The 14,093-nt window shown below is 43.0% G+C and overlaps 1 protein-coding gene across 1 annotated transcript; it reads right to left on the bottom strand.

Annotated features, from left to right (window-relative positions):
- Positions 1 to 2,392: 2,392 nt before the first annotated feature.
- Positions 2,393 to 14,086, bottom strand: LOC110000063 (probable E3 SUMO-protein ligase RNF212). Its single transcript, XM_020655242.3, has 12 exons — positions 13,678 to 14,086; positions 10,498 to 10,559; positions 10,302 to 10,376; positions 9,453 to 9,509; positions 8,613 to 8,671; positions 8,455 to 8,514; positions 7,497 to 7,561; positions 6,557 to 6,617; positions 4,904 to 4,940; positions 4,738 to 4,792; positions 3,568 to 3,637; positions 2,393 to 2,829 (listed from the first exon to the last, which is right to left on the bottom strand). Exons 1-12 carry the CDS (start codon positions 13,871 to 13,873, stop codon positions 2,700 to 2,702), a joined length of 927 nt encoding a protein of 308 aa, XP_020510898.3. The 5' UTR covers positions 13,874 to 14,086; the 3' UTR covers positions 2,393 to 2,699.
- Positions 14,087 to 14,093: the final 7 nt, after the last annotated feature.

Raw genomic sequence — 14,093 nt, 5'->3', positions numbered from 1 at the left:
CCTCTCTCTCTCTCTCTCTATCACACACACACACACACACAGAAAGAGATAGAGACACACAAAGTGAGAGTAGAGAGAGAGAGAGAGAGAGGGAGGGAGGGAGAGGCGGGTAGACAAGCTGTGGAACACGCTTCTGAATAATTACACTGACATCAGAATAGTTTTCTTTAGCTCTCTGAAGTGGCAGGACTCATTTGTACAGCCTGGAGCCATACAAAGATGTGTGTGTGTGTGTGTGTGTGAGAGAGAGAGAGAGAGAGAGAGAGAGAGACAGAGAGAGAGACAGAGAGAGAGAGAGAGACAGAGAGACAGAGAGAGAGAGAGACAGAGAGAGAGAGAGAGACAGAGAGACAGACAGAGAGAGAGACAGAAGAGAGAGAGAGACAGAGAGGAGACAGAGAGAGAGAAAGAGACAGAGAGAGAGAGAGAGAGGAGAGAGAGACAGAGAGAGACAGAGAGAGAGACAGAGAGAGAGAGAGAGACAGAGAGACAGAGAGAGAGAGAGACAGAGAGAGAGAGAGACAGAGAGAGAGACAGAGAGAGAGAAAGAGACAGAGAGAGAGAGAGAGAGAGAGAGACAGAGAGAGACAGAGAGAGAGACAGAGAGAGAGAGAGAGACAGAGAGACAGAGAGAGAGAGAGACAGAGAGAGAGAGAGACAGAGAGAGAGACAGAGAGAGAGAAAGAGACAGAGAGAGAGAGAGAGAGAGAGAGACAGAGAGAGACAGAGAGAGAGAGAGAGAGACAGAGAGAGAGACAGAGAGAGAGACAGAGAGAGAGAGAGAGAGAGACAGAGAGAGAGAGAGAGAGAGAGAGAGAGAGAGGGTGTGTGTGCAGAGGAGAAAGTGAGAGTAAGAGGGGAGATGTTGTGAGAACAGACTGAGCGGACTGTTTGTAATTGTGAGAGATATTGCACAAAAGATTGCCCAATGTGTGTGTGTGTGTGTGTGTGTGTGTGTGTTTATATGTGTGTGTTTATGTGAGCACACAAGGGAGAGATTATTCTGATTAAGTCTTCTCCCCGTCAGTGTGTCACACCATGACAGCTCTGTCCGCCCCGGGGAGCCATTTCTCTCTAAGTGGACCTTAAAAACAGGAAACGACTTCAAACCCCCAACAGAGCACGGAGGAGGATCAGGCCTACTGACTCTGTACAATACCCCACACACACACACACACACACACACACACACACACACACACACACACACACACACACACACACACACACACACACACACACACACACACACACACACACACACACACACACACACACACACACACTAGAAAGTGCCTGAATGTAACTTGCACAAAGCCCGGACACACACACAGTCACACCTGAGCCCTCTTCAATAGACGCCATTCACCGCCTGACAACCGGGGACAAAAGAGGCAGAAACGCAGGTCGACAAAGAGAGGAGCGACCTGTCTGAACACATCGGGTCGTCCTCGCCGCCCGCTTCATCGTATCAGCCTCTCTCCTGGTTGCGATGACCTCAGGTGATATCATGTTTCTATTCGGCTACACTTTGCTTTGTCTTCACCTGCGGGCTGTGTTGTAACAAAAAATTTGTGGCTGAAATTATGAATCATGTTACCGAAGTTAGAGGCCGCCGCTGGCGAGGCGGGACTGCAGAGTCTCTGCCTGAAGGCGTTCTTGATGTTACTGTAGCATTAGTGTGTCAACCCTGACGTCTCGTCTTGTAGAATCCAGTAAAGGGGACGTCACTTTTCTCTTGCACATAATCCTAGTTTATCTTTGTGACCTGAACAGGTGCTGGTGCAGCAGAGTGGGACGTCCTGTCACATCGTGCCCTTGGCTGGAAGCTGTTAGGGCTGCGTGGTGGTCAGGGGCGGAGCCAGACTTCTTCGACTGGGGTGGCCAAACTGATGCACAGACTTCTAAAATGAATTTATCAGACGCTCTTATCCAAAGTGACGTACATCAGAGAGTAAGAACAACAAACAAGAAGAGAGAGAGAGGAGGAGACAACGTCAGGAAGTTAAGACAAACAGCTGATCGGACGCACAGGTGCTGACAGGAAGTGAGACTTCTAAGAGTTCTGGAGAGTTCTAATCAGCATAAAAACCATCCTAAATGGCATCATCATCATGAAGGTGGTAGGTGTTCATAAAGAGCTGGGTCTTAAAGGTGCAGAGGGACTCTGCAGATCACATGGAGTTTGGAAGTTCATTCCACCACCGGGGGGCGACAGAGGAGAAGAGTCTAGTCAGAGACTTGGGACCCTGATGTGAAGGTTGGATCAGACGCCTTTCATTGGCAGAGCGTAGTGGGGGGGAGGGAGTGCAGACCTGGATCAGAGAGTTTAGGTCAGGAGGAGACGTTTTGTTCTTCTGCAGGGGCGGGACACAAATGAAGAGACGTTCAGTGGGGCGTTCAACGTGTCATTTAATTGCATATTAAAATTGAAGTACGTCCCATTCTCATGTAAATACAACTGTGGATCCAGGGTTGTTAAAATACAGCACACAAACATTTCTTCTAGTCTGTGAGAGACGTGAATACCTTTGAACACATGTCAGTGGCCAGGTGTGTTCCCTCTAAAGGCTCCATGGTGTGTGTGTGTGTGTGTGTGTGTGTGTGTGTGTGTGTGTCTGTGTGTCTGTGTGTGTGTGTGTGTGTGTGTGTGTGTGTGTGTGTGTGTGTGTGTGTGTGTGTGTGTGTGTGTGTGTGTGTTATGGAGGAGGGAACACCAGGGAGGACAAGGAGTGTCTGAAGGAGGAGACAGGTTTGAAGATAGGAGACTTCCATCCAGACGTGTGGCTGTATGAAACATCTGGGGTCATCGGTGCTCCTCGAAAACGACTGTGAGAGAAGAGGAGACGTTACTGATGCTCACTGTTTATTTTGTTTTATTCTTTTTGTTTTTTAACATGTGATGCTAAATCCTCTTCTCCATGTTCCTCTTACTCTATTATGTGTCCCTAATCTGTCTACAAACCCCCCAATGATTCCATCCTCTCCGTCTTTTGCCTGCTCCTCTTTTCAGAAAATGTGTGCTCAAACAGGCCGTTTGGAGATTTTCCCATCATGACATCACAAAGGGCAGTAGCCCCTCCCCCAGGTGGGTGACACTCCCACAGCTAGGTGTTTGTTCTGCCCTCTGAGTCTGCCTTCTCACCGTAAACAATAGGACATGGAGCGAGAAAGCCCGAGACACCCAAGCCCTTCCAGAGAGGGGGCGTGGTCAGACACAGCTCATTTACATATTTAAAGGTACAGACACAGAAACAGTCTGTTCTGAGCAGGGCTGAAATAGAGGGGTTTATAGACATGATCAAATACAGGATCAGAGTGGATTTAGAACAAGAAACTTCACACACATGTTTTGAGGAGCTCTGAGACTTATTTACACTGAAGAAGAGGAGGAGAATATGTGACCTTTAAAGTGACTCTTCCCTCTCCTTTTTGGACATTTAATTGAATCTATCTTCATGTCTGACAATTTCTTCTGCATTATACTTTCCACTGATTGTAGTTATTACTTATTCACTGACTGTTTGTATGTTCACCTTCTGTCTTAAAAAAAGATAAAGAAGTCACCTGACTGTGGCTGAGCGAGCTGAGTAGTTGGCCATCAGGTTCTGATCGGACGATCGATGAGGGATGGTACCTAAAGGAGACATCAGAGACATGTTTTTTACATTTCACAGTATTAAAAAAATGCATGATCATAGGCTGATGTTTTTTCTGCTTTCTTGCATGCTGCAGGTATCATTTAGGAAACGGCACATGTCGTCCTGCTGTGACTGGAGAAGTCTGCAGATATGCTGATATTTACCAAAGTGAACACTGAAACATAGCTAATGAAGAACGAGACATTCCTGATGAGATGTGACGGCTGTACGCGGATTTACCTGCCACAATGAAAGTCAAACCTTAAGGAGAGAAGGAACTCAGGGGGTGTAATCCTAAACAAAACATCAGCCAACATCTGCATGGGTTTAATATCCGTGGGTGGTCATCTGAGGAGTCTGTAATCCCTTCACACGGGCTGCGCTCCACGGTGGTTTTGTCGGGGTATTACAGAGCAATTATGTCTTTATCACGATGACACCTCGCTTTTTAAACCTGCAGCTTTAGCATGCATACCTTCAGCAGGCAGAGACACAGAGACTTTAACTGTTTTATTTCCCAGACAGTGAAATTCCGAACCGCCCACATGGCAGGTAAGAAAGGCTTCCTGCTGCTGCACGACACGGAGAAGTTATCAGTCTCAGTGACACAGACAGCAGAAGACAGTTGTTGTTGAATGTGATGGCCCGGGATGTTCTTCTACCCACAAAACAAAACTAGCTGACAGTCATCCTGATGTTAACTAGCTAATGTTAGCTTGCTCAGCTATGCTCTGATGATGATGATGATGAAGTTATTGCCCTTCACTTCTCAAACAGCAACATTATCGACCCAGACACATCAGAAAATACTGAAGCTGTCTGTACGTCTGTGGACTTTCATCCTGCAGCGATGTAAGGAGACGGATTCTCCTCTAAATATCAGCAAACCTCACTGAAGTGGCGTTCGGCGAGGACTTTGCTGTGATTGACTTATTGTCCCGTGTGCTGTATGAGGGTCACAAGTGCCCAAAGCTCTCAGTTTATCCTGATAGGTGTTTGTCTGGAGTCGTCAGGGGATGTAAACTACTTAAACCTCCGCAGCGGTCTGTAAGCTATAAATGAGTTTACATGAATAACAAAGAGGCAAAGCACATACCCATTCGTCCGTCCTGCGGCGGGCTGATTAGTGACAGCCTGGGGGCGCTGTTTGGCTGGAAGACGGAGAAACTTCATGTCAGGATGTTGAATAATCTACACAGAGCTTTACACACATCGTATCACAGGAACTGGATTCAAACTGGAGCTCAAATAATGAAACTCACCTTCCTGAAGAGACCATCCACCTCCATGTTTTCAGCGCTGCAGGAGAGAAGAGCACACTTCATCATTCATGGTATGCTTTGATTGTTCTCGTCCTTCAGTGAGGCCTGAACATTTATTATTATTTATTAGCAGTTTCAATTTAAAGACTTTAATCTGTGATTCACTGAAAGGTGGAGTCAGTCAAAAGGAAAACACAACATTCAAACTAAGCCCCTCCTCCTGGGCTCATCACCCCAGAAGCTCTCACTCACTGCAGGACGTAGTGTGTACGTTTACTGCTTGTAGCTACACTGCAACCTAACACTGCTAGCAAAAGCTAACCGCCGGTGTTTGTCACCTTCCTGTCCAACAGGAAGTAGATCAACTCCACGTCCAACACAAGGTTCACCCTCGTTTTAGAACGATCTTTATCCACTTGGTGTTTCTCCTCACTCTCATTATATTTTCTCTTCTTTGCTGCTACGTAATATTTGCTGATTTTGATGGCATCTAATCACTGAACTGTATCCACTCCTAAACTCACCTGCTGCGCTCTCATTGGCTGGAGGAAACACACCAGCTCCGCCCAGAAACCTCCCGAGTCAACCAGAACAAATCAGAACAGTAAAATCCAGTGAGAGGACAGAGTCTGCAGACACAGTCACCACCACACATGTACGGAGGCCCAGAAGGGACAATGGAGAAACTTCACTTTAGGAGAAGTCTGTATTTTATTTTGAAGGAGAAGTCTGTCTTTTATTTTGAAGGAGAAAGCTGCTGATTCGGCCTTTAATTTTGAGGAGAATGTAAAAACCAATTTTTTCAAAACACCTCCTACAATAACATCGATGTTCCACATGAGACTTCTGTAATATGTCCGACACCACAGGGATGCAGAGTGAGTCTCTGTGTTCCTTCCCTTCTCTGTCAGTTATATGTCAACCTCTCTGGATTTCAGTCGCCTTCTAGCTAGCTCTTCCTTGTATGTCTTTGTGTTGATTGGAATTTAGTGTTTTTCCTTTTACTTGGACATTTTGGTCGTTTGGACTCTGAAACCGTTTGCTTTTTTTTGTGCTTAATTTGATTAAATCCCTTTCTGCTAATCTACAAGCGGGTCCTCATTCTTGTTTTTTCTACAACAGTGACAGTGAATACTCCTGTTTCAAAAAAAGGTTAAACAAATAAAGAGATAACCACTTATATTCAAACCTCTGCATGAGCAAACCTAATCAATTCACTTTAAACACAGGCTGAGTAGACCCTGCAGGCACGGGGGTTCATTTCCACTTTCCATCCATACTGCTTTCCCTCAGTGAGAGAATCTAAAGTTTCAGCCTCAGAGGATGAAACAACATTTGTTCTATTAAACTCCGGCAGCCAATCAGTCCTGTGTCAACGGTGTCTGGGAAAGCAAACAGGGAATCCTGACTAAACCCCCGGTGAGGCTGCGCTTATTCAGGTGTGTGAGTGTGTGCAGGAAGCCGCAGGGCAGGGCAAAGCCCAACAGCAGCTAAAGCTAACACAAGATGCCGCGGCTGAAGCCAGGACGTAAGAGTGCTGCACTGAGAAAACACCTCCGACATTCTCTCTCCCCGTCTGTCTCGCTCCAAGGGCAGGGAGACCGAGGAAGGCTGAGTGCAAATCAAAGATTAACAAAGAAGAAGGTAACTCACACATTAGCCATTGACGAGTGTCTTGAGAGCGACATGGGGGAGTTATACAGGATCTGTAGGACTGAAACAGAAACATCAACAAGCAGAGTTAACGATTAATGATGGCCAGACATTCATGGTCGTGCAGAGAATTCAGACTAGCTGGAGAAGTGTAAAGAGATTCTTGTCTTGCATGATTTCCTTTTTTAGTCTCTTGCACATCCTGCTTGGCTGTGCATTTTTTTAAACCCCGCGTCCACCTAGCGCTTGTTTTCTGAGCACCAGCCTCTTCTTTCAGTTGTTATCGTTGAGTAGAGAGCGTTTGCAGCAGAACGCGGCCGACTGGAGAAGAAGCGTAGCGCCCTTTTTGGGTTCTTATATTTAATCTATGTTCCTACTTTTGTACGTTCACAATAGATAAAGTTCTAAAAAAGTGTCTGTTTTCATGAACTGCTCCTCCTTGCTCCCTCTCCGCTCTGAGTCCATCAGCTACACTCTGTTGAGCCCAAACTGTTAAGAGTCTGCTCTGATTGGTCTGCCGATCCGCTCTGTCGTTATTGGTCAGTTGCTCAGCACGCGTCTCGGAAATTTCAACATGAGCTGCTGGGCCACAACGAGCCAATGGGCTTAGATCAGTGACATCACACTGACAAGACGTCGCACTGACACATTTTTATTGAAGGGGGCTAGAACCGAGCGTTACATGCAGCTAATGCTACAGCTAACAGGAGGACGTAGGAGAAGACACGTTTCCGCAGACTTTGAATTTTTGCACATAGATGTGACTAAACATGCACAGGACACTTAGAAAACACACTAAAGAGCATATAAAACCAGAAAAAGAAGAATATGGGACCTTTAAAAAACAGCAAAAATCTTCATTAGTGATTTCACATTTGCCTGAAAGTCCTGAAAAACTTTTTTTTGGCATTAAATAAAAAAGAGTGAGATTGTTGTTTACCTGGTTTGTGTCTCTGTGGAGTGTGGGAACTGTGGCTCATCTGAGGCCCTGATGAAACTTTGGAACTGAATGAGAAACAACATAACAGACATCACTCCCTTACACACGTCAGCTTGAACCATCGAACGAGTGAAAAGGATAAAAAACAAACTTTCATAAGAACTTAGTCAGAGTCTAAATATTGGCGGGAATAGTTTAAGAATCACTCTTAAGATACGGCTGCACGGTGCTGCAGTGGTTCGCGCTGCTGCCTCACAGCGAGGAGGTTCCTGGTTTGAATCCCCATCTGACAGGAGAGAAGCATCCCAACCACGGCTGTCATGATAATCAGTCTCCCAACACACCCATCATCACTGAACTCAACAACAGGGCCATCAAACACATTGCAACCTCAATAGAACAGGACATCACACATCCACTGAACATCCACCTCACTCCTCCTGACATGTACAGCTGTTCTTTAAAAAATAAATAAAAGTGTGGCCCAAAAATAAGAAGTCACAAATGTGATTATTTATTAAAAGGTGGCTCTCTGTCTTCTGTCCGAGTGCTGGCTGCAGCAGGTTTCAGGAGAACATGAGCATGTAACGACACCTTGTGGAAGAAGAGGGGCATTACAGCTAGTTGGCTGTAAAAACTTTCTATGAAGAGGATCTTCCAAGCTTTAAAAATAATACCACCCCCATTTAAGTCCAGATTATTACAGGTTTTACGACCTCCTCTTTAAGCCCTATGTCAGTGATTTATTTCATGAGCATCATTGTTACAGCTGTATGTCTCCCTGTGCTGTTTGTCCCTTCTCCCCTTCTGTAGTCTCCGCCCAGGTGAAGCCACTGATTACTTAAGCAGTCTCAACAGGGCTACAGACTACCTACAAACATTGAACAGTCTCAAGCTTCTGAGAGCGATAACACCCACAGTATGGATATATGTAAGAGGTGTCTGGTCTGTGCTGTACCTGTGATGCTGAAGAGAGTTTTCCAGCTTTGCAATGTAGGCGCTCTGTTCGTTAAGCTTCCTTTAAAAAAAGGAACACAAGTCGATATTCCATGTCATGAACTGGATTTTATAAACATGTAAAAGAAAGAAAGAATGAAAGAGAAGCATGTAGCTTACTTTGACATCTGCTGCATTTCCTGCTTCATCTTGACTAAAACGTCTTCCAGCTTCTCGCTCTGCATCACATTTCAAAAAGAAAAGGTTAGCGCTGTAAGACATGTTTACATCCATTTTAGTCAAAACAGAACAAGGTCGGCAGATTGAAGTAATTCATGTCACTAGTGTTGTGGTCAAGACCACACTAACCGAGACCGAGATATACCGGAGACCAGAGTGCTCCGAGGACGAGAAAAAACCGAGACATTTAGGGACCAACACCATAAATATCTCAGAAAAATCATCATCTTGTGTTTAGGGGGCGTGTCCCTCACTTCAACCGTAACAACGGGAAGGTTGTGTCCGTAACCGGGGGATAAAAATCAAACAAAGTTATTTGTTCTTTTAGAAAGAGGAGTTTTCCTTCTCATCACAGTGATGACTAGCCGATCAGTGGTGGTCTTGACCTATCTTGATTTAAAATCTGGAGTCTGCCCAGTCTGAGACCGAGACCAAGATGCTTTCGATTGCGAGAAGAGGCCGAGACCTTCAAAAAGTGGTCTCGAGACCAAGACCGATTCCAGTACCAAAAACACTAAATGTCACACATTTTCTACAATTGCTGAATGAATGGAGTGTGACAGCTGTGACAATCTAGCTGCCCAATGAGAGGCAAACCCCTAAAATACACACACACACACACACACACACACACACACACACACACACACACACACACACACACACACACACACACACACACACACACACACACACACACACACACACACACACACACACACACACACACACACACACACACCATCAAACATCCTGCAACATTAGGCAGCGGTCTCTCACCCTTTGCTGGTAATGAGCCAAAAGTCTCTTTTGATGTCTTGCCTGGAACATAAAAACCTGAGAAAAAGGGAAAGACACAGTTCTGCATGAAGTCTGTGAAAAAAAATAACAACAAAATATATTTATAATAGTGTATAAAAGTGTAAACTCGCTTAATAAAGCCGGATACTTTTTTTTTCATTTTTGATTCAAGTTGTACATTTATGAAGCACCTGCTTCATCTTAAATCATCCACCTGTGTCAATCATAGACTGTAAATATTACTGGATGAAGCCTGAGTGACGTCCCCCTTCGGTTCCTGCAGGGGGCGCTGGAGTCCCATCGATGGCGGTCTCCATACTGGAAATGCTGTCTCAGTCTAACTTTCAGTCAACCTAACGACAGGCTGAGAGCTGGAGCTGAGGCGGGTTTTAAACCTCCTGACAAACCGTTACACCGCGCCCACCTGTCAATCAGGTCAGCTACACGCCTTATTGTGAATAACTCTTATCCTTCATCAAATCAAAACTGATGAGTCATCAAAACATTCACCCCCCGTACAGTGTGTGTCCATCCAGACATGAGCTAATCACACCTATTTGGTTTTTTGAACCAGGCTGTAAACATGTTCATCTCTGCTGTAAAAACAGGCTTTTTAGAATGGGTGTGTATGTGACTTCCTGTGCTTCTGCAGCCAGCCTCTAGTGGACACTCCAGGAACTGCAGGATTTTACACTTCAGCATCGGCTTCATTTTCAACACAATGGAAACAGGAACTCTCTACAGTTACATATAACTCCACCAAACAGAAACTTCTTAACTTGAACCTTCAACATTTGGAATATAAAGCTAAAGGAACAATAACCAAACCTTGCTGATTTCAGTGAAGTGCTTGGTTGCGACAACATTGATGTCGGTGAACAGGGCCTTCACCTCTGAGCTGCTCTGGAAAGAAGAAAAAGAAGACAAATCTTATGACCCCTAAAAAAGATTGATTCATCTTTGTTTACATTTAGAATAAAGTGAAAGTTTATCCAGCCCAAAGATAGAGTAGAACGATGCTTACTTTGTCAGAGAGAGGGGATATCTGGCACCTGGCGTTGCATATTAAACACTTGCCTTGGTTGCCTGAGAGGAGAGTTGCAAATGAATACAGACAAAATGACAAACTCTCTTGGTGCATGAATAGAGGACGTGTAGACTCGAGCTGGAAAAAGTAATGTTTCAATGTGTTCCAGTGTTTCAATGCCAATGTTTCTTTTTTTGTAGCTGTCACTGTCCTGGCTCCATACGTAGGCAGCAGCAGTGAAGTTATAATCATTTTTCCTACCTGAAAATTAAAACAGGTAACAGAACAATACAGTATGCTGCCTTCATAACGACCACAGATAAAGGTAAAGATAAAGGTAAAGATAAAGGTAAAGATAAAGATAAAGATTAAGATTAAGATTAAGATTAAGATTAAGATTAAGATTAAGATAAAGATAAAGATAAAGGTAAAGGTAAAGATCAAGATCAAGATCAAGATCAAGATCAAGATAAAGATTAAGATTAAGATTAAGATAAAGATAAAGATAAAGATAAACTTTATTGATCCCCGTGGGGGAAATTTGTGCATTACAGCAGCTCCAGAAAACAGGGGACGGGAATATAATTATCAAAAATAAAAATAGAAGTTAAAAATCAAATCAAACATATTTATCAGTTAATTATTTCAGTTTAATAAAAAAATACAATAATGGAAAATTACACAGTAACTACACTGGACAGAGTTATTGTTATTAAAAAAGTGGACTCAATTTGTGTTTTAAAGCAGAGAGATCAACCCAGAGGTCAAGGTAGTTACACTTAGGGCTGGGAAATATATCGAGTTTTTAAGATATATCGATATATTTTCAAACAAGATATAGGGTAAGACAATCTCGTTAATATGGATTTAGTTTATGTTGCATTAAAATAACGTTACAGAGGTGCCAGGTCTCCTTCTTCTCATCTCACTGATGATGACTGACTGTCTGCTCCTCCTCTCTCTCTCTTTTATTGGATTTAAGGAACATTTTTATTTTATAATATTACTTTTTAAATTCACAAACAGGTAGTTTATTTTTCCATGTGTTTTCACTGTTAATAAAATACATCGATATATATCGAGTATCGCCATTCAGCTAAACAATATGGAGATATGAGTTTTGGTCCATATCGCCCAGCCCTACTTACACTCAGTGGTGTAGTGCAGGGTGTATGCAGGTATATGGAGTATACCTACTTGTTTTTCAGTCTTCATTGGGTATACACATCTTCTAAATCCCCTCTGATTCCCAGTCACACCATTGATTGATTGACAAATATCAGTAGTATGCTGCCATTTTTTCCTAGGATGGTGAAAGGATGACCCTCACTACTGTCTCTAATTGGCTAGTACGCACTGACTAAATATGCAAGAGGAGTCTTTGTTGTCACTGTTTATTACAGATCCTCTGCTGAATGGGCGATGTAAAAGTATTCCCACTTCTGTGTGTCCAGAAGGAGAGCACACATCACACCTGTTTTAAAATCTTTACACTGGCTGCCTGTTAGTTTTCATGTTGATTTTAAAATTATTTTATTAGTTTATAAAGCATTATGTAACACTGCTGAAATTGGACAACAGCAACTGTCATTCGAATCCCCCGAGCCAATTGGATGCAGCCTGCAGCCAACAGGCATGTATCCCCTTTCCCCAGGTAAACTAATCACCTGATTGAAACCAATCAAGGAGTCAGTCAGAAGGCAGCAGGAGACAGTCATTCCTAAAACAGTCAAGGAGAACTTCTGAAAGTGCTTTTCAACTCCTGACACAAAGCTGGACTTAACTCAACTGAGACTTCAAGCCCTTGAGGAGCTGCTGCTGCTGCTGCTGCTGAGGAGGAATGTTTCAGGACTGAACACTGTGAGACATCCACAATGGAACATTTGATTAAATTGCTGCTCCCAAATTGAGCAGACGTGTGATTTTGTTACCTGTTTCCCTAAACAGGTCAGGCCATGTTGCCGGAGCAAAGAAGATGGCGAGCTAAAGGAGCAACTTCAAAAGACTCAAGATTCCCTCAAAAGGCAGGCCTCAGGCCTGGCTGTCTGGTTAAAGGGTGTGGTAGGATTTCCCCTACCTAAATAAACATTTGAATTTGTTGGCCATCTGCACACACAAAACAAATAACTGCAGTACGTGTAATGTGTTTTGGTGAGTTGATTTATACGAATAGAATTGGGAATATTTAGCCAATGTTGTATGGAGGGTAAAAAATGCCCTTAAGGATCTGTGAATTGAAGGCCTATTTTCTTTTCTTTAATTGTGGTATTTTCCTTGATTAAGTTCAAGTGTTTTTTGTTATTTGTTAAAAATTGAACTTTGAAATACCAAACCGGTTATCAACATTCTGTGTCATGTGTTTAATTAATTCTCCACCAGCTCCAAGAGTCTAACCTATATTAGCCTGGTACACCTTAATTTGTTACATCTTGTTTTTTTGATAATTTATTATTTATAATACATATTGTAGTTAAAGTAAATTTTGTATCCTGAGTGTTATATTTACATGGCCTTGCACCAGACTACCTATCAGATCATGATTTTAGTTTATGAACCAGTACGGCCCCTCAGATCCTCCACTTCCTCTCTCTTAGTTGTTCCACAGAGGAGGACAGAAAACCTTTGAGCTGTTACGCTCTGAGACCGTGGAACGACCTTCCTGAGGGTCTGAGAGGAGCCCACAATCTGAAAACTCATTTATTCAGTCTGGCTTTTATATACTTCTTTATATCAATTCAAATCTTAACATTGCTGTATCGTCTTTTTATCCTACTACAATTTTAAATATTTTCCTCTTGTATATTTAGTTTAATATCTTGCTGCTTTTATTTATTTTATTTTTATACATATTTTTTTAGTTCTTATTGGTGTGCATTAGTCTCTCAATGATTTTATAAACTACTTTTTGCCAACAACTTTTCTGGACTATAGGTGCTGTATAAATAAAGTTTGCTTGATTAAGGCACCACAGCTTACACTAAGTGAAGTGTTTAAGAGGTGAGCAATCATTACAATAAAGACTTTTTAGTTTTAGTACGTGGAGTCATCCTCCCTGCAGTAACACTTTCAATCCAACAGATGTCGCTGTTTCCTCCTGCAGGAGGCAGCAGCAGGATGATTCTGAGTCATTAACCACACTGACTGTTCTTCCCTTTGTAGTCATAATAAAGTCTTTACCTTTCTGAAAACAGACACTACAGATGATATGTCCACAGGTGGTGACAGCCAGCTTCCTCTCAGCACTGGGACAGAGGAAGCAGGCGTTGCAGCACATCCAGTAAGACATTTTGAAAGCTCCTGTGAAACACACAGATGCTAACAGTTCAGATGTTGCTTTACTTTCATCTTTGTTGATACGCGTTAATTTGACCATTTAGCTTAATTGTATCACTTTTATTGAATGTTATTTTAGTAATATTAACTACCAGGAAACTAAAAAAACAACCCTTTGATTCAGTTACAGGTGGGACTTTGAAGATTGTATACATTACCGGAGTTTATCCGCCAGCTAGTTTAATCTTAATTATGATGCCTTCACTTGCTGCCGGAATAATCGGAGAGCATAAAACTTTTACGACTAAAAGGCACTTGAA

Source organism: Labrus bergylta, chromosome 9 (genome assembly GCF_963930695.1).
Source record: "Labrus bergylta chromosome 9, fLabBer1.1, whole genome shotgun sequence".
Lineage (NCBI taxonomy): Eukaryota > Metazoa > Chordata > Actinopteri > Labriformes > Labridae > Labrus > Labrus bergylta.
The sequence above is the reverse complement of the archived record's forward strand: the minus strand, read 5'-3'. Positions and strand labels throughout refer to the sequence as shown.